Here is an 18,419-nt window from a genome sequence, read left to right as displayed (position 1 = left end):
GAGAGAGAGAGAGCCAACTTGGACCATCAAAGAAAGCTTACCGGAGTCTGAATACGAGAAACTTGGACCAATCGAGTTTGGGAAAAAGCTCAACAAAACCAGTGAGGCAAGCTTCAAGGACTTCATAGCTCAGTTGTTGCTGCAACAAGGCAATGATATTGCATGTATCATCTACGACGAGTTCATGTACTTCTGTGCAGCAGCAGCTAAGGAGTTCAACCTTCCCAGTGTCATCTTCAGCGCTAATAGTGCTACAAATTACGCTTCCCGATGTGTACTAAGCGAACTCAATGCCGAGAAGTTCTTGGACGACATTGAAGGTGCTTAAAACCAGCTTCATAACCCATCCCGAAACCATTTGTTTCACCTAACCTTGTTTTTTTTTTTGTAGATCCTGAAATGCAAGACCAGGTGGTGGAAAGTTTGTATCCATTACGATACAAAGACCTACCGGTTTCAGGAATGGGGCCACTAGAACAATTTCTTGAGGTCTGTAGGGAAGTAATGAACAAAAGAACAGCTTTTGCTGTTATCATCAACACGGTGAGCTGTCTAGAGAGCTCATCTCTATCATGGCTAGAACAAGAAATTGGAATTCCGATGTACCATATAGGCCCTCTTCACATGGCAGCTTCCCCACCTTCTAGCTTACTTGAAGAGGACAGAAGCTGCATTGAATGGCTGAACAAGCAGAAACCGAGGTCAGTGATATACATAAGCTTGGGAAGCATATTTGACGTGGTCACCAAGGAACTTTTGGAGATGGCTTGGGGGTTGTGTGATAGTAACCAACCTTTTTTATGGGTCATCCGACATGGCTCCGAGTCATTGCCAGAGGAAGTCAGTACGATGGTCTCAGAAAGAGGAGGATACATTGTGAAATGGGCCCCGCAGATTAAAGCACTTGGACATCCTGCGGTGGGAGGCTTCTGGAGCCACTGTGGATGGAACTCAATACTTGAGAGCATAGCAGAAGGAGTTCCAATGATTTGTAGGCCCTTTCATGGCGAGCAGAAGTTGAGCGCACTGTATATAGAAAGTGTTTGGAGAATAGGGTTTCAGGTGGAAGGTAGTAAAGTGGATAGAGGAGAGGTTGAGAGAGCTGTGAAGAGTTTGATGGTGGACGATGAAGGAGCCGAGATGCAGGAGAGAGCCCTCGTTCTAAAAGAGAAGCTCAAAGCCTCTGTGAAAAGTGGGGGTACCTCATACACCGCTTTGAATGAGCTTGTCAAGTACTTGAAGACAATGTAAAGATGTTGAACGACATGTATTATCAGAGATGGTTGAATTTTGTTATTTGTACAGTGTAGATCAAGTTTGATCTTGCAAAATTTAAAAGTCTGTGGTTTTTTTTATGCGAATAAAAAGCAAGAAATAATTGTTGCATCAAAGTATCAAACACACAAGTATCTATCTTGGCAGTTTGCGCAATATATAATTGTTGCATCACAAAAGTAGGCCCACACAAAAGAGCCAGTTAAATGGAACAAGAGGACAAAAGCATCTTTTCTTTTGTCTTTGATTACTCTCTAACAAAATAATTGAAGTGTTGAAGCAAGAGGCGCACCAAGAAGATGAAGCATACACATGTGTTCATATTATATCTACTTAAGTTGATTAAATTCATATTATGTGAAGGCGGTTTTCTCTACTTTAAGTCCACGATTCCATCTTCTTAAGATACTTGTTTACTACGGAAACAATATAATCTTTATCTTACATTTTTACATTTTTACATTCTCAGATATAAGTAATATGATAGCAGACGATATCATTAGTAGTACCCGTTGTGATGACAAAGAAAATAATTATATATGAAGATGAACTCCTAGTAGATTTAAAACCAAAAAATAAAATAAAAACTCCTAGTAGATATGAAAAGTATCAAGAAATTTTTGGTCTGGAGGTCAGAACGAAGAGAGGTCCACAAAAGTACAGAGACCATCACTGAACATTTCACAAAAAAAAATTGAGCAGTATTTTAATTAGTCTACTCCGCAAACCATTTTTTTCAAGGAACTATATGAGCACACTACATGATATCAACGCCCAGACGCCAAAGTCACAGGTATGCCTGGAAGAAACTTAAAGACGTAATAACTTCATGTAAAGACAGCGTAAAGCTGATGAACTTCATCTAACAAAGCTTGATCTTGAAAAATTTACGGAGTATTTTCTTTAGGAAAATGAAAAACAATTCACATCAAATGCAAGTATTCTTTAACTATGCAGTTCTCTCAAAAAAAGAATGATATATTATGACATTTTTTCTTAGAAAGCATTTCCATTTAATAATAGGGGGAAAACTAGATTTGCACAAATTAAGGGTTTAATTACTAAACTAACTCATAAAATGTAAAGGTTAATTGAGTTATTTTCATATCTAAAATACTAGATTAGGATCCGCAATACACCGCGGGACAAGTTATTTATACAAAAAAAATAAAATTCTAAGTTGTATTTGTTTATTAAATTTAGTTTATTTTTATAATTGTATAATAATTGTTAATTTTATGGTTTAACCCACATAATACCGTGCAACAACTTTTTTTTACATAATATGAATTTAATCAGCTTAATTAGATATGTTTATATTGTTACCAAAATAATGAAATGATGTTTTAGTCGTGTAGCACCAAATTAATGATACTTTTAATTTATATCAATATGACAATACTCGTCCTGCCATATAACTATGTCTCAAGATATTTTAACTTGCAGTATATCATCTTAATTTTTAATATTTATTGTTTTATATTACAAATATTAGATTGAGTTAGTATGATATTTATAAAGATTGTAACCTTTTTTTTTTACCGCAGATTGTAACCACTTATATTTTATAAGATTGGCGCTTCTTATAAATTTTAAATATTTATAAATTTTCAATATTTAAAATACTTAGGATTCTTATAAAGCTTAAATATTTATCATATCTGAAACTTGGTCAAAGTTTAAATATATTTTAATGGTTTTATAAAGAACCAGAATAAACAAAATAAAATAAAATTTAAATGTCTGATAAATCAAGCTTTTTATTCATTCATATTCTGAATCATTTTGGTCTCTTTTATAGTATAACTCTGAATCATTGCTCAATTTTTTAAGCGATGAGGGAGTGAGATATAGTACCCATATTTTTCTAATCATCGATTGAATAATATATGCCCGTTTAAGAAATTTGAATTACCTCATATGCAGAAAAAATCACAAATTTTATTAACTAAATGTATTATATAATAATTTAAATATAAATTCAAATAAAGCGAAGCATATATATATTTATATATATGCTTGAATTAGGTAGCAAGATTCCCTTATTTTTAAAAATTATACCTACAATTGATTTTGTAATTTTGGAAACTAATTTAAATTCATTTGCATTCAATGGTAAATGTTTCCAAAATGAGGATTTATTTGTGAAAAAGGTGGAAAAATATTAGTATAGATATTTTTTGCTTTGTTAGGAAAAAAAATATAAAAATGTCGTTAATACCTATTTTTCTAGCGTGGCCAAAAATTTCCAAAAACGAAACGTCATTTTGAAAAGTAAAAAAGTCTAGTTGTGATATATTTATTTGTCTATAAAAGATTTTATTCGGCAAAATTATTTTGGTCGACATACTTATTTGAAGATAACTACAATAAATTTCTAATTTGTGACATATTTTTTTTTTTGACAGACTTCTTGATGACGAGAACACAAACTTTCATAATATATAACAAGCTTGTTATAATGTGTATATGTATTAGATACCACAATTTTAGAAAGAAATTAAGGAACTACCGTTTGACCAAATAGTACACAAACTATACAATACATTTGCCTTCATCTTCTCCAAAATACTTTTTTTTTTCTTTTTGAGTTCAAAGATACAAACTCTCATTCCTGTCCATCTTAATCCCTTACCTTTTTCCTTCTCTCATTCTCACAATTAGTTCAAAGACTTTAATTAACCATGAACTATAGTCATCAAGACCAACACCACCATCACTTCCTTTCTCCCCATTTTCCAACTGCTCTTGATTCTCCACCTTCTTTACCTCTCTAATGCCATCAACAGTAATATCATCATAACTCTCTGCATATTTATGTGTGCGATCTCCCTTCAACAGCCAAAGATTCCATTTTTATTTCACTGAATCTCAAAATTTTTTGGAATCTCCATCTTCATTTACTTTTGTAACATGCATCTTTTTTGTATTACACGTTATTTTTTAAGATCACACCTAAGTTTTTCGAAAGACATGATTTTTGTGTCAAAAACATATGATTTCTCTAAATAATATCTTTATTCTTTGACTATGATATGCTATTTTTATTAAATGACGTATTTTCATAGAATAGAGTACGCTGCTACATCTTTTGTCTTGAGGACAGTTTTAATTTTTCGCATCACTGAAAAATTGTAGTTTCCAAAATTTTATGACTCAATGCTATTTGCTCAATTCTTTTTGAGTCAAGTGGTAGTTATTAATATTAACCTTTATTTAATAGTGGTTTGTGAGTTATTTTTAGCAATAAAAATCTGTGTATTGTAGCAGATTTGTTCATTGGTTATCCACTGTGGACCTTACTTACCCAAACTTTGGTTCGGTTCGGTTTTACTTCCCAGCGCTAGTGTCTGGCATCAGTGTATTGAAAAATTTTAGTTTCTTCATTCAGTTGGAAGTTCACATTGGCTATGAGAGCTCTTTTAACACAATTTATGTTATTACTTTTTTTTGTTGAAGTGAGCATTTTTAATATATCAGCTTGAAGGTGAAGTTAAAAGCGGAGTGGTTGAGAGAGCTGTTAATTAAGAGGTTAAATTGTGGTTGATGAAGACAAGGGCATGAGGGAGAGAGCATCTATATATATATTTTTGAACTACATTTTGATTCCATTTCAACTTAAAAAAATTATAGCAATCAATATGGAAACAAAAACTATGATATATTTAACCATACATTATATTGTACTAGATTCGGACCCGCACATACGTGCGGGGTTGATTTTAAAAACTAAATTTACTAACACATTTATAATTTATTACGTACATGCGGATTATGTTTCTAAACATATTTTTAATAAATGTTATTAACATTCATAATCCAAACTTTTTTTGTATCAGTTTAGTATTTGATTTATTTTTAATTCGGTTTAGACAAAAAAATGATCAAATTTGTTTTTGTTATCAGTAAAAACAATTATATTAAAAAATAGTAACAGAAAGATGGTATGTCTAATTTAGGACATAAAATCCATCATGTCCTGTATATGTCTCATAACTATGGTTGATTTTTTTTTATCTATTATAGAACATAGTTTAATGTTTTTTTCTTTTTCTTTTGAATATTTTTTTTGACATTTTTGTGTTAGATAAATTGAAAAATATGTTACATAATATATTGGAAGCATTAATTTATTTTAATTCTAACATGATCCTGGATTTTGATTTTTGAAATTTTTTAATCTCATCTTATTCCTCCTTCCATCCCGTTTCCGTCCCATTATTCTTTTTTCATTTCCTCAAAATCATGTTCCTACATATTTAGCACACAAACACGTAATAGTTTGATTCAAAACAAAATAAAGTATTTGATGAAGAAAAATAATTTCTTTGAAACATTCAGTTAATAGAATCACACATACATGCCGTGTCAGTTAACATTCTTTTATCTTTTGTTTTGTACATGCTTATGCTAGATAAGCTGAAGAAAAACAAAACATATTTAAAATACTGTTGTTTTACTTTAGTTGTAACATGTTTTCGGATCCACACATTTATGCATTGATAAAATGATAAGTTATAAGTAGTTTCAAACGTATGTATATCTTAATTCAGTATCCAAGATTTAAACATACTGTATATATGTAATACATATGTTTGAAATCATAATATAAAATCATAAATATTGTTTACAGATATCTCACAATATATAACCAAATTATATTTTTATACATATATACAATTTTGTATTTAATTGCTCGATTTTAATAGATACCGATTTAAATTATTTCTATAAACATTTAGATGATTTTGTATATTAGGTAACATCATAATTTCTTGTTTCCGGATATACTCAAAATATAAAATCAAATTAAATAAGTTTACATATATACAATTTCAAAATTAATTGCCTAAATTAAACATATAAATAAATATCAAAATTATTGTTTCCTTAAATTGTTTACGCAAAACTACTTACCTTTTTTAAATTTTACTGCAGATGCTTGTTTCGATTCTGTTTGGATACGGGAGTATGAAAAACAGCTCTGAACAGTTAATACATGATCCGAACAGAATTAATCTAGGGCATATAGGATCCGTGCATTTTTATTATCAAAATTTACTTTAATGTCCCTCTTGTATTGTATGCTTTTTAATTTATTCAGGGTCATTTTATGTCATATATTTCAGGATTCATTTTGCCTTGTAAATAATGCTTCCCTTTTAATAGTATAGATTTTGAAGATATTTTATCTCTGAATCCTTTGCAAACAAAGAAAACAACAATTTGATTCTCATTTTGTTTTTCAAAACCTGTGAGATCTGATTGTTAACGTAAGAAGAACTTCGATTCACATTTATTTAAATATTATAACTAAATATATAATAATAAAATTTTAAAATATTACGAATATGTGAAATTAATTATTTTAAACACAATATAATATGGTTATATAATAGATGAGTTATAAAGAGGACATGTTGGAATTAATAAAATACAATTAAATTTGTGATAACACGGATTAAATTATTATTTTATTATTTGTCCACTACTAATATTAGAGTAGTTGACATATAAAAACAATTTGATTTAACTAAGATTGTGTAAAATAATTAAATTATTAGAAAAAAAATATGACTTAATCACAACGTATAATTTACTTATTATGTATTTAGATCCTTTATTTTTTGTTATAATAATTAAAAATCGAAATAAAATCTCAAACATTAAACAAAACAAACTAAATATTACAAACAAATGGTCATGAAATGTATTGCGGGTTAAAAATTTAGTATAAACTTTTAGCCGCACAAATGGCCAAAATTTTTTAGTTATTCCTCTATTTACTAAACATTCAATATTCAACCAACAAATACAACATAAAATATAAATAATAAAAAAATTAATATAAACATAAAATTTAAATAATAATAAAAGTTATATGTACGGCATAATAATAATAATAGTTTTAGTATAAAATCTAGTTTGGTTTAAAAGACAAAGCTTATTTAAGCCTCTATCAATAGTGGAGGCTCCTCATACGACGCATTGAAGGAGCTTTGCTAAGTACTTAGAAAATAACGATGTTGATTTTCATGTATACTTAAAGATAGGATAACTGAACTGTATTAAATGATTCAAGAGGAGGACCAAGAAGACAGAAGAACGTTTCTTTCGTCTTTGATTACTCTCTAACAAGATTATTAAAGTAGCATACACCATCTACCACAAACTTCACATGTGGGGAATAGAGCCAGCAGAAGGTATGATATGGATGAATTAACGTCCACAAGTCTGAGAATACACTTCTTTAATAAATCTCATAGAAGCTGAGGACCGGAGTAACCCAAACTCGCGCAAAGCACGGAGCTCAGAGAACTGTTTTCTTAGTTGTTCTTGCAGGTTTCCGAAATGGAGGAAAAGCAGGAGAAGAGAAGACTAGTCCTGGTTCCAGTTCCAGCTCAAGGACATATATCTCCAATGATGCAACTTGCGAAGACCCTTCACTTGAAGGGTTTCTCAATCACAGTTGTTCAAACCAAGTTCAATCACTTTATCCCTTCGGATGACTTCACTGATTTCCAGTTTGTCACCATTCCAGAAAGCTTGCCGGAGTCTGATTTCAATCATCTCGGACCAACAGGATTTCTGCTTAAGCTCAACAAAGAGTGTCAGGTGAGCTTCAAGGACTGTTTGGGTCAGTTGCTGCTGCCAAAGAGTGATGAGATCTCATGTGTCATCTACGATGAGTTCATGTACTTTGCTGAAGCTGCAGCCACAGAGTTTAATCTTCCACACGTCATTTTTAGCACAACAAGTGCCGCGGCTTTTAAATGTCGCTCTGTATTTGAGAAACTCTATGCAAACAATGGTCTGGCTCCCTTGAACGGTACGTAATCTATAATTTTCTGTTTCAGAGTTTCTAAAAGTGGCTATAACCTATACGCAGGACCAAAAGAACTACAAGAAGAGCTAGTTCCAGAGTTTTATCCCCTAAGATACAAAGACTTTCCGGTTTCACGATCTGCATCACTCGAAAGTATAATGGAGTTTTATAGGAATACAGTTGACCAACGGACAGCTTCCTCTGTGATAATCAACACGGCGAGCTGTCTAGAGAGCTCATCTCTATCTTTTCTGCAACAACAACAACAACAGCTAAAAATTCCATTGTATCCTATAGGCCCTCTTCACATGGTGGCCTCAGTTCCTACAAGTCTGCTTGAAGAGAACAATACCTGTATCGAGTGGTTGAACAAACACAAGGTAAACTCAGTGATATACATAAGCATGGGAAGCTTAGCTTTGATGGAAATCAATGAGGTGATGGAAACGGCTTCAGGATTGGCTGCTAGCAACCAACAATTCTTATGGGTGATTCGACCAGGGTCGATACGTGGTTCAGAATGGACAGAGTCTTTGCCTCAAGAGTTTAGTAAGATGGTCTCAGATAGAGGTTACATTCTGAAATGGGCACCACAGATGAAAGTATTGGCTCATCCCGCAATAGGAGGATTTTGGAGCCATTGTGGATGGAACTCAACACTAGAAAGCCTCGGCGAAGGAGTTCCCATGATCTGCAGGCCATTTTCGGGTGATCAAAAGGCAAACGCGAGGTACTTGGAGTGTGTTTGGAAAATTGGGATTCAAGTGGAGGGTGAACTGGACAAAGGACTGGTCGAGAGAGCTGTGAAGAGGTTAATGGTGGAAGAAGAAGGAGAGGAGATGAGGAAGAGAGCTGTCAGTTTGAAAGAGCAGATTAGAGCCTCAGTTAAAAGTGAAGGTTCTTCACATAACTCGCTAGAGGAGTTTGTACACTTCATGAGGACTCTGTGAAGATTGTGTTTCTCTACTACAATACCCAAAGCATCAAGATTCCCTTTTTCAATAATTCCAAGTTTGTTTTTAGATGATAACTGACTGAAAAGTCATGGAGGCCATGAATAAACAAAACACATTTCGTTTCTCTAGAGACTAGAGGTTTCACAAATCACTCTAGTTTTAACTAACATGGATGAATAGAATCACTATAAACCTCATTACCAGAATAAAAGAACGACCATAAACTCTTGCCTAACTCTAGAAAACTATTAAGATTCATGAACATAAAGGAACAAAAGAAATGGATCAAGTCAACTCACTTCTTTTATAAGCTTTGCAGTCTGTTGCCAAACCCACCATCTTCCCCAAATTACTATTTTCCAGGACACTGTCTGCTAACTCACTGTAGAATATTGTGACGGAAGTCACTATCTCTCAATCACATAATGTCATAACGTATAGATTCCATGGTTAACAAGTAAGAAAATAGAGGTTGCATCTACTGGTTGGTCATATGAACATATCTGACAAACTAACCTGTAGAAGAATAATAAAGTATAAAAGATTAATACTGACCACAACCTACGTGAGTTCTAAAAGATGACAACATGTAAACGAGAATAACACAGCTACAATGCAGATTGACCAATATAGCTATATGCAAATCACAGCTCGTCAGGTAATGGAACTCAAATTGAGTATGCTTAGACTAAGTTAAAACTTAAAACACAGAGCAGGAAGGCGCTTCGGCTCTTCAATACATCAACATAACAACTAACCACCAATCCATAGATTTTTACATGTTATATGCAATCATCACCAAGTCCCAATTCCAAGAAACCAATTTTGTATACAACTAAAGTTATTGCTCGCTAAAAGAGAATAACCCTTAGGAATAAGATCTACAATAACTCCCTATTCTCAAACTGTATACAAAAGTATACTATCATTTCCCTATAGATTGATGCTTTATGTTATTTTTTTTTTATATTATAGAGATTTTACTTTGTTTTAAAAAATCTTTTGATATAATTTTTGTTAATTAGTGTTGAGAAATCGTAAACTTTAAGAAAATATCTGTAAAAAAGAAATGAATTCATTGGATTTATTATTGGTTTATCGTTATGTAAAAATATTTTTTGTGTGAACGTGGTTGTGATTCGCACAATTCTAAACCGAAAAAGTATGATGAACAAGGGAAGAATTAAAAAATAAACAATTTTCTTTATTAATCTCAAGCAAACTCAATGAAATTACAAAGAGTTTCTAACTAGTTTTGGATACAAGTTAGGATCTTGAGAATTTTTTTGTCCTACCTTGCTTGGCCATCGAACTCACCACTTATATTAAGAGAGTCGATCTTAGCTAACCGCATAATTTAATGTTAGTGATGCTAACCGCATAATTAAACTTTAATTAATTACATCATAATTTATGTCAAATCTCGTGAGTTACCAAGAAGTTGTTTTTTTACCAGACGGAATACTTAAATTAGTATACCTGTATACGTGTTGGAAATTCGAGAACCATACGTGTTACTACTTAAAAAGGAAATATATTGTAATTGAGTATACCAACTCTTTGGACTGTGATGAAATAATTGCACCAAATTAGGAGAACCACTTCTGAAGAAATTTTGCTATAAATGGATACTACTATAAAGTAAAGCCTCATGAAATCTTTAATTATTATTTAAAACTCCAAAACAGTACCTAATTTGGCTAAAAACCACCAACTCTAAATATGTAGAAACTAGAAAGGTTTAGAAAGAGTAGTTGCCACACGAGGAAGACTTAACTAATATAATCAATACAATAAAAGTACAATGTGTTGCTTTCCTATTATGACACATCAGCTTCTGTATTGAAGCAGAGATTGACACATCATTTAAAATGGATAGCCAATAAAAACATTTGAATTAATACAGCTAAGATTTATAGACCAATTAAAAAACTGTCTGGTAAAGGAGAAGAAACATGGTCACTAAAAGAAAAAGACCATTGGACCATTGTTGTAGTAAAAGCCCATATGTGTAAATGGGTTTGTTTAGTGTAAGATTTAAGTGACAAGACAAAAAAACGTAAATATTACTTTAATATATGATTTCATAAAAATAATAACAAAAAAATGCATCAACAAAAATGAGCAACAAGAAAAACATATATTAACAACAACAAACAGAAAAAATCTAAATTAATTAAAAATGCAATTTTAATTTCATTGGAAGATATTTTAATTTTTCAAATATACATCTAATTTTTTGGTTTAATGAAAACTGAACGTTTTGGATTAACTATATTAACATCCAATATATTCAGTATTGTTTTAGTAAGAGAAGAATGTAATTTTCAAGTAAAAGAAACAAAAACTTCTTTCTTAATAATAAAATCTAAAATATATGTAAAAACTAAATTTATAAAATTAAAAACTCAAGTATCATATGAAAATAGAAATAATACTAAAAATACAAATAACCATTGAACTATCAAAAAATTATGAAACTTGATATCAAAAAACATATATATTACATCATGAAATCAGAAAACTTGATATCTCACAAATATGTTTTGTTATGATATGGTGATGTGCTGAAGGTGTGGAAACCGCTTTGAAATTAGCAAGAAAATGGGATCATGAAAAAAAAAAATTCTCATAGATGAAGTACTGACTTTTCAGGTTCTTTCTTTTTAAGAATTGTTATTCACATCAGCATATTACAAATTTGGAAGTCTATTTTTACAGGCTATAAACGTCACTTATTGTGGCTGCTTTCATGTCGTAAACAATATATAACGGTTTAAATTTACCCGGTTTAAATGTAAATGATTGTAATAACAAATACTACAAAGTTACAAACTATTGTAGATTTTTTTCAGTCCATTTCTATATCTTAGCATTTTATAAACCATAATTTTCATGATTAACATAATTTCAAAAAATTAAAAGTTATATTTTTAACATAAAATATATTTTAAAATGTATAGAAAACATCCCGCGGCATCGCGCGGGTCTAACCTAGTCTTATATAATAAGAGAAGGTTTTTCTCAACTTCTGATTAGAACATGACATCTGGCTTATTATATAACTGACACATGTCCTCTCTTATTCTTAAAGGCCATTGTTTTTACATTTTCAAATTGGGCATAACAAAATAAAACCAGTTACAAGTCCAGCAAATATAATTGACAGCCTTTACACCCATCAGGAGGATATGAACCAAACGATGTCAAATTCACCTATACTCACTTTCTCACAATCATCGTTCCCAGCAGCTACCACCTCCGATGTACCTTCACAAAAATCTCCTAATCCTTGGGTTTCTTTGGTTTAATTTTCCTACTCCACCACCAAATTCTAAATCATTTATGGTTTAATGTCTGTGTCAAGATCCCGAATACCTATTTGAAGTTCTGAATTGTATGTAACATTAATCCTGTCCAAAATCGTTTTTAAATTGCTTGGTATCAAATTTAGAAATATTAAGAAAGGGGTTTAGATCTTCACTACCAATTAGAATCATATAAACCATTATTATGACGTTATTTGTATTACTTATTACAATCTTTAAGGTAATTAAAAAATTCCATTGAAGTATATCCTTCATTTTCATCTTTACGTTTACCACCCAATTATAACGTAATGAAAATAATACCAAACACCTATGATTTCATGGTCATTAACATTTCATTCCAATCCCTGATTACTCTCCCTCATCCATTGCATTAAGTTTTTTTTTAAATAACAACCTTTGACGACACTCATCTTCTCTCTCACACACCATGGGATAAACTAAAACAATAGCACCCTACTCTACCCTTGATTCAACCTCCAACGAAATACACAACACTGGTATCAATAGGATTGTTGTTTGGGTCATCCATATTTGGGAAGTTCGAGACTTTTGAAGAAAAAATATGTTACTTATTGTTCCTAATGAAAATGTCTCCTTACTGATGAAAATGTATATTATCTCTATGATTGTTCCTCTTGACCCCTGATTTACCTCCATTTTAACACATTCATTTAGCCTTTGTTTCAGGATTGTGCTATACAAGCTTCAGTTGTTCCTAATTGTGTGTCTAAGTTTCAAGATCAATTGGTTAAAGGCCAGTTGTACAGCATCAATGATTTCGATGTTGTTGCATCCTCCAACCGTTATCGTCGCACCAAGCACAAGTGGAGAATTGTTTTCACGGAGAAAACGTCTTTGGAGACTGTTAAAAAATGACAATGCTCTATTGGTTTTGATTATTTTAGGTTCTCTACTTTTTCAGACTTGCTTGATATGGTAAACAAGGGTGAGGAGCTTCCAGGTAACAACCTTTTTTGCATTGTTCGTATTTCTGGTCTCTTAGCTTCCACTTTGTTCTTCAGTATATGATTTATATCTACATTTACCCATTCACCAGATGTTGTTGGCCAAATATCCTCGTCTCGAACATTTGAAAACAAAGATTAGAACCACCCTTCAAAGACAACTTTCAGTTTAATACTGACTTGCATTTTAGAAAGGTATTGGGGTTTTTTTTTTTTTCAGATTCGTTCTACATTTTGTAAGTCTGTAACTGTGTAACATTTATGGTGTTTGTTGTAGTGGTGACAACGTATACATATCTCTTTGGAGAGAACTTGCGGTCGATGTCCATGCTAAACTTTTAACCCTAAAAGATGAAACAGTTGTTGTCATTGCAACCCATGTAAACCCACAAAAAGTTAGGCGTAAGTGTTTTGTTTTTAACGTTCTACTTTCTATTAAATATTAATTGGTTCAACGTTAGTGTTCTAAAACTTAAGACCAATGTATATGAGCCTATGAATGAATATAATGCTAACAATGGGCCATATGTATTCTTGACAATTTCAAAATTAGAGCATGGGTTGACAATTTCAAAATTAGTGCATGGTTAATTCTGTTTAAGATTTGATGTTCTTCATCTTCAATTCAATAAACCGTGGAAAGCTAAATATTGTTTTAGTAACGTCCCATTATCACCTTTAAATCCCAATGAATTGGTTTACATTTATATCAAAAAATCAGTTTCAATGTTTAGTCATAAATTTATATTGCAATCTCTTATTTCTCTTCATCTAGAGTTCTATATTGTCCCATTAATTTTAAACGGCCAAATTCTGCTACTATAATGGATGCTGGCTGGTCCCTTAAAATGTATATTTCATGTGATTGTATTCTATTTCGTACTTAAATTATTGTTATGATTCGAGGAAAGTTCTAATGTCTCTGAAGCATTTTTCCTTAAGATCACGTAAATGACTTGCTCATTGCATAGTTCATTTTTAAATCCCATTATCACCTTTAAAATCCCAATAAATTAGCTTACATTTATATTTAAAAAATCAATTTCAATGTTTAGTCATAAATTTATATTCCAATCTATTATTTCTCTTTATCTAAAATTCTATATTGTCCCATTAATTTTAAACGGCCAAATTCTGCTACTATAATGTCTGACTGGTTGGTTCCTTAATATGTATATTTCATGTGATTGTATTCTATTTTGTACTCAGATTATTGTTATGATTCGAGGAAAGTTCTAATGACTTTGAAACATTTTTCCTTTAGATCACGTAAATGATTTGCTCATTGCACATATAATTTTTAAACCCCATTATCACCTTTAAAATCTCAATAAATTAGCTTACATTTATATCCAAAAATCAAATTCAATGTTTAGTCATAAATTTATACATTCCAATCTCTTATTTCTCTTTGACTAAAATTCTATATTGTCCTAATTTTAAACGGCCAAATTCTGCTACTATAATGGTTGACTGGCTGGTTTCTTAATATGTATATTTCATGTGATATATTCTACTTAATACTCAAATTATTGCTATGATTCGAGAAAAATTCTAATGTCTCTGAAGCATTTTTCCTTTAGATCATGTAAATGATTTGCTCATTGCACTATTCATTTTTAAAGGAAAATGGAGGATTTAAGATCTCAGACAAGGAACTAAACTTTATGCAAGCATGTAAGGTAGTAGTCTGGACTGGTGGTTAGGTGGAGGAGAAAACCTTTACGGAATGACCAAACAATCAAATAAAAAATTTAGTTACTCTTATTTTCTCCTTTAAGCTTTTTTTCTATTGCCATATTGAGTAAAGTTTTCTATTAAGTTATGGAGACACCATGAGCCTACGTGCATGTACACTACGACATATTCATAAAGTTAAAACAATGCAGCTTAGCCTAAGATATATATCACACAACGGTATAATTGTGTTAGAAAATGATTTTTTGAGTTTAAAATTTCATTATACATTCTTTTATTTATATATTATTCTAACTTGGATATTTGTTAAGATTACTACAGATAGGGAGACCTAAAGCTTAAAATAGATGATCAGATCTCTATTATATATATATCGAAGGAAGACATTAGAAGAAACAACGTTAGACGAAGTGATTTGTAATTGATTTCAGTTAACTTATGATATGGGACTTCAATTTCAATTTTCACTTATGTCTTCACGTAACAACAAAATAAAGATGATGAGGATTTGCCTTAATCAATGACGAAGTGAATAAAATCACCAAAAGGTGATCTTTATTTTATTTTATTTTTGGTTTAAAGCCACTGAATAGGCTTTGAAGTTTGAAGGATTCGTATCATTTTACATCTTGTGTTGACAGGACAAAAAATGTGCTTTTGATGTTAGGGGTTACTAACAGTTAAAAGAGAAATAAATTACACATTATCTGAATCTGAGGATGAAAAATGTGCAATATTAAGGAATATAATATTTATTTTATATCTCTAAACTTCACCATATTTAATAAAAGATTACTCATGGGATAAATTCAAAACTCAACAATGATGGTAGATCTCGGTTATTTCTATAAAGCCACAGCGGAAACAACGTCCAAACAAGTTATTGTCGTAGTTTGAAAGTGACATGTATTAATATGACTATATGAGTCTATAATTTTCAATAATCACAAAATTTGCCTTAAGTGTATTGCAAAATGGTTACATCGCAAAACAACATGTTCTAAAAGAGAATCAGTCTAAGCTTTTAAACATTTTGTTATTTAAAAAAGTAAACATGATTAATAAAATCCATTATACATGAGGGTGTAGTTTAATTACTTAAGATACATACTCTTCTTCCTAAAATTTATATAATTTTTATCAATTAAAAAAAATCCAATTAAAAAAGCAAAATACAGAAATATAAAAATCTAACAGTTAAAAAAATTGCCAATCGAACAAATACTAAGATAAGTCCGTGCGTAGCACGGGGCAACTCCTAGTATATTAATATGGCATACTTGGAAGATTGCAACAACTTTTCAGTGCAAATGGGAATTTAATAATAATTTGGATCAGTTATTTAGATATGTTTCGAATTGAGATATGACAAGAGAGAAAGAGGGGTAATAAGCAAATAAGCAATGGAGAAAAGAGAAGCCAAGAGAAGGATAGTGTTAGTTCCAATTCCAGCACAAGGTCATGTAACTCCAATGCTGCAACTTGGAAAAGCCCTTCAGTCAAAGGGCTTCTCAATTACAGTCGTTGAGGGACACTTCAATCAAGTAAGGTCTTATTCTCAACACTTCCCTGACTTTCAGTTTGTAACCATTAAAGAAAGCTTATCTGAGTCTGAACTTCAAAGACTCGGAGGAATCGAGTTTATGATAAACCTCAACAAAACCAGTGAGGCAAGCTTCAAGGACTGTATCGCTCAGTTGCTTCTGCAACAAGGCAATGATATTGCTTGTATCATCTACGACGAGTTCATGTATTTCTGTGGAGCTGCAGCTAAGGAGTTTAACCTTCCCAGTGTCATCTTCAGCACTGAAATTGCTACAAATTACGTTTCACGCTATGTACTAAGTAAACTCAATGCCGACAAGTTCTTGGTCGACATGGAAGGTGCTCAAAACAATATTAATAACACATCCGAAAACTATTCGTTTTAGTTAAACTTAGTATTTTTTTTTACTTTGTAGATCCTGAAATGCAAGAACAAGTGGTAGAAGATCTTTATCCATTACGATACAAAGACCTACCGACTTCAGGATTGGGGCCACTAGAAGACCTTTTTGAGCTCTGTAGGGAAGTATCCAACAAAAGAACAGCTTTCGCTGCTATCATCAACACCGTGAGCTGTCTAGAGAGCTCATCTCTTTCATGGCTAGACCAAGAAATTGAAATTCCGATGTACCCTATAGGTCCTCTTCACATGACAGCTTCTCCACCTTCTAGTTTGCTTGAACAGGACAGGAGCTGCATTGAATGGTTGAACAAGCAGAAACCAAAGTCAGTGATATACGTAAGCGTGGGAACGGTAGCTCAAATGGAAACCAAGGAAGTGCTGGAGATGGCTTGGGGGTTTGTGTAATAGCAACCATCCTTTTTTATGGGTCATCCGACCAGGTTCGATCCCTGGCTTCAGTGGGATAAAGTCATTTCCACAAGAAGTCAGTAAGATGGTCTCAGATAGAGGATACATTGTGAAGCGGGCACCGCAAATAGAAGTACTTGAACATCCTGCGGTGGGAGGCTTCTGGAGCCACTGTGGATGGAACTCAATTCTCGAGAGCATAGCAGAAGGAGTTCCAATGATTTGTAGGCCTTTTCATGGCGAGCAGAAGTTGAACGCTATGTGCATAGAAAGTGTTTGGAGAATAGGGTTTCAGGTGGAAGGTAGTAAAGTGGATAGAGGAGAGGTTGAGAGAGCTGTGAAGAGGTTGATGGTGGAGGAAGAAGGAGCTGGGATGGAGGAGAGAGCCCTTGTTCTAAAAGAGAAGCTCAAAGCCTCTGTGAAAAGTGGGGGTACCTCATACAATGCTTTGGATGAGCTTGTCAAGTCCTTGAAGACAATGTGAAACTGTTCAACTTCATGTATTATTTGAGATAATTAAATTGTATTGATCAAGCTTGATCTTGCAACATTTACAAAGTGCGTGCTTTATATTTTTTTATGGAAAAAAAAAATCAATACGAGTATCAAATGCGACTAATAAGTGTCACGGTTTTTGCATTTCACTCTGTATTCGACAAAATCTATGCAAACAATGTCACGGCTACGTTGAAAGGTAGTCTAAAATCTATGCAAACAATGTCATGGCTATATCTTTAATGTTGTATCACTATGTTTTAACATTTTCTCAGAACAAAAAGGACAACAGGATGAGCTTGTTCCCGAGTTTCATCCCCTAAGATACAAAGCATTTCCGGTTTCACGATTTGTATTTTTATTAAAGGACAATCGAATACAGTTGACAAACGGACAGCTTCCACTGTGATAATCAATACAGCAAGCTGTCTAGAGAGCTTCATCTCTGTATTTTTTGCAGCAACAGCTAGAAATTCATGTGTATCCTATAGGCACCTACAAGTCCCTGAAGAGAAA

The 18,419-nt window shown here is 32.2% G+C and overlaps 2 protein-coding genes and 1 pseudogene across 3 annotated transcripts in view; all 3 read left to right on the top strand.

Moving 5' to 3' along the window:
- LOC104715338 (UDP-glycosyltransferase 76E6-like) overlaps nt 1–1,391 on the top strand; it is an 8,171-nt gene extending 6,780 nt beyond the window's left edge. The window contains exons 4-5 of the mRNA XM_087465623.1: nt 4–320; nt 392–1,391. Coding sequence (XP_087321749.1) covers nt 4–320; nt 392–1,251 — 1,177 coding nt within the window. The 3' untranslated portion in view covers nt 1,252–1,391. The remainder of the gene's footprint in view (nt 1–3; nt 321–391) is intronic.
- A 6,120-nt stretch (nt 1,392–7,511) lies between these two features.
- On the top strand, nt 7,512–9,185 carry LOC104711121 (flavonol 3-O-glucosyltransferase UGT76E12-like). The gene is made up of 2 exons (XM_010427804.3): nt 7,512–8,086; nt 8,165–9,185. Exons 1-2 carry the CDS (start codon nt 7,627–7,629, stop codon nt 9,049–9,051), a joined length of 1,347 nt encoding a protein of 448 aa, XP_010426106.1. The 5' UTR covers nt 7,512–7,626; the 3' UTR covers nt 9,052–9,185.
- A 7,189-nt stretch (nt 9,186–16,374) lies between these two features.
- On the top strand, nt 16,375–18,024 carry LOC104711119 (UDP-glycosyltransferase 76E6-like; annotated as a pseudogene). The gene is made up of 2 exons (XR_015565707.1): nt 16,375–16,936; nt 17,014–18,024. The product of XR_015565707.1 is annotated as a UDP-glycosyltransferase 76E6-like (transcript).
- The last annotated feature ends 395 nt before the right edge of the window (nt 18,025–18,419 follow it).

This window comes from Camelina sativa, chromosome 9 (genome assembly GCF_030686135.1).
Source record: "Camelina sativa cultivar CO46 ecotype springtype chromosome 9, ASM3068613v1".
In the NCBI taxonomy this organism is placed as follows: Eukaryota; Viridiplantae; Streptophyta; class Magnoliopsida; order Brassicales; family Brassicaceae; genus Camelina; species Camelina sativa.
This window is presented reverse-complemented; position numbering and strand designations above follow the sequence as displayed.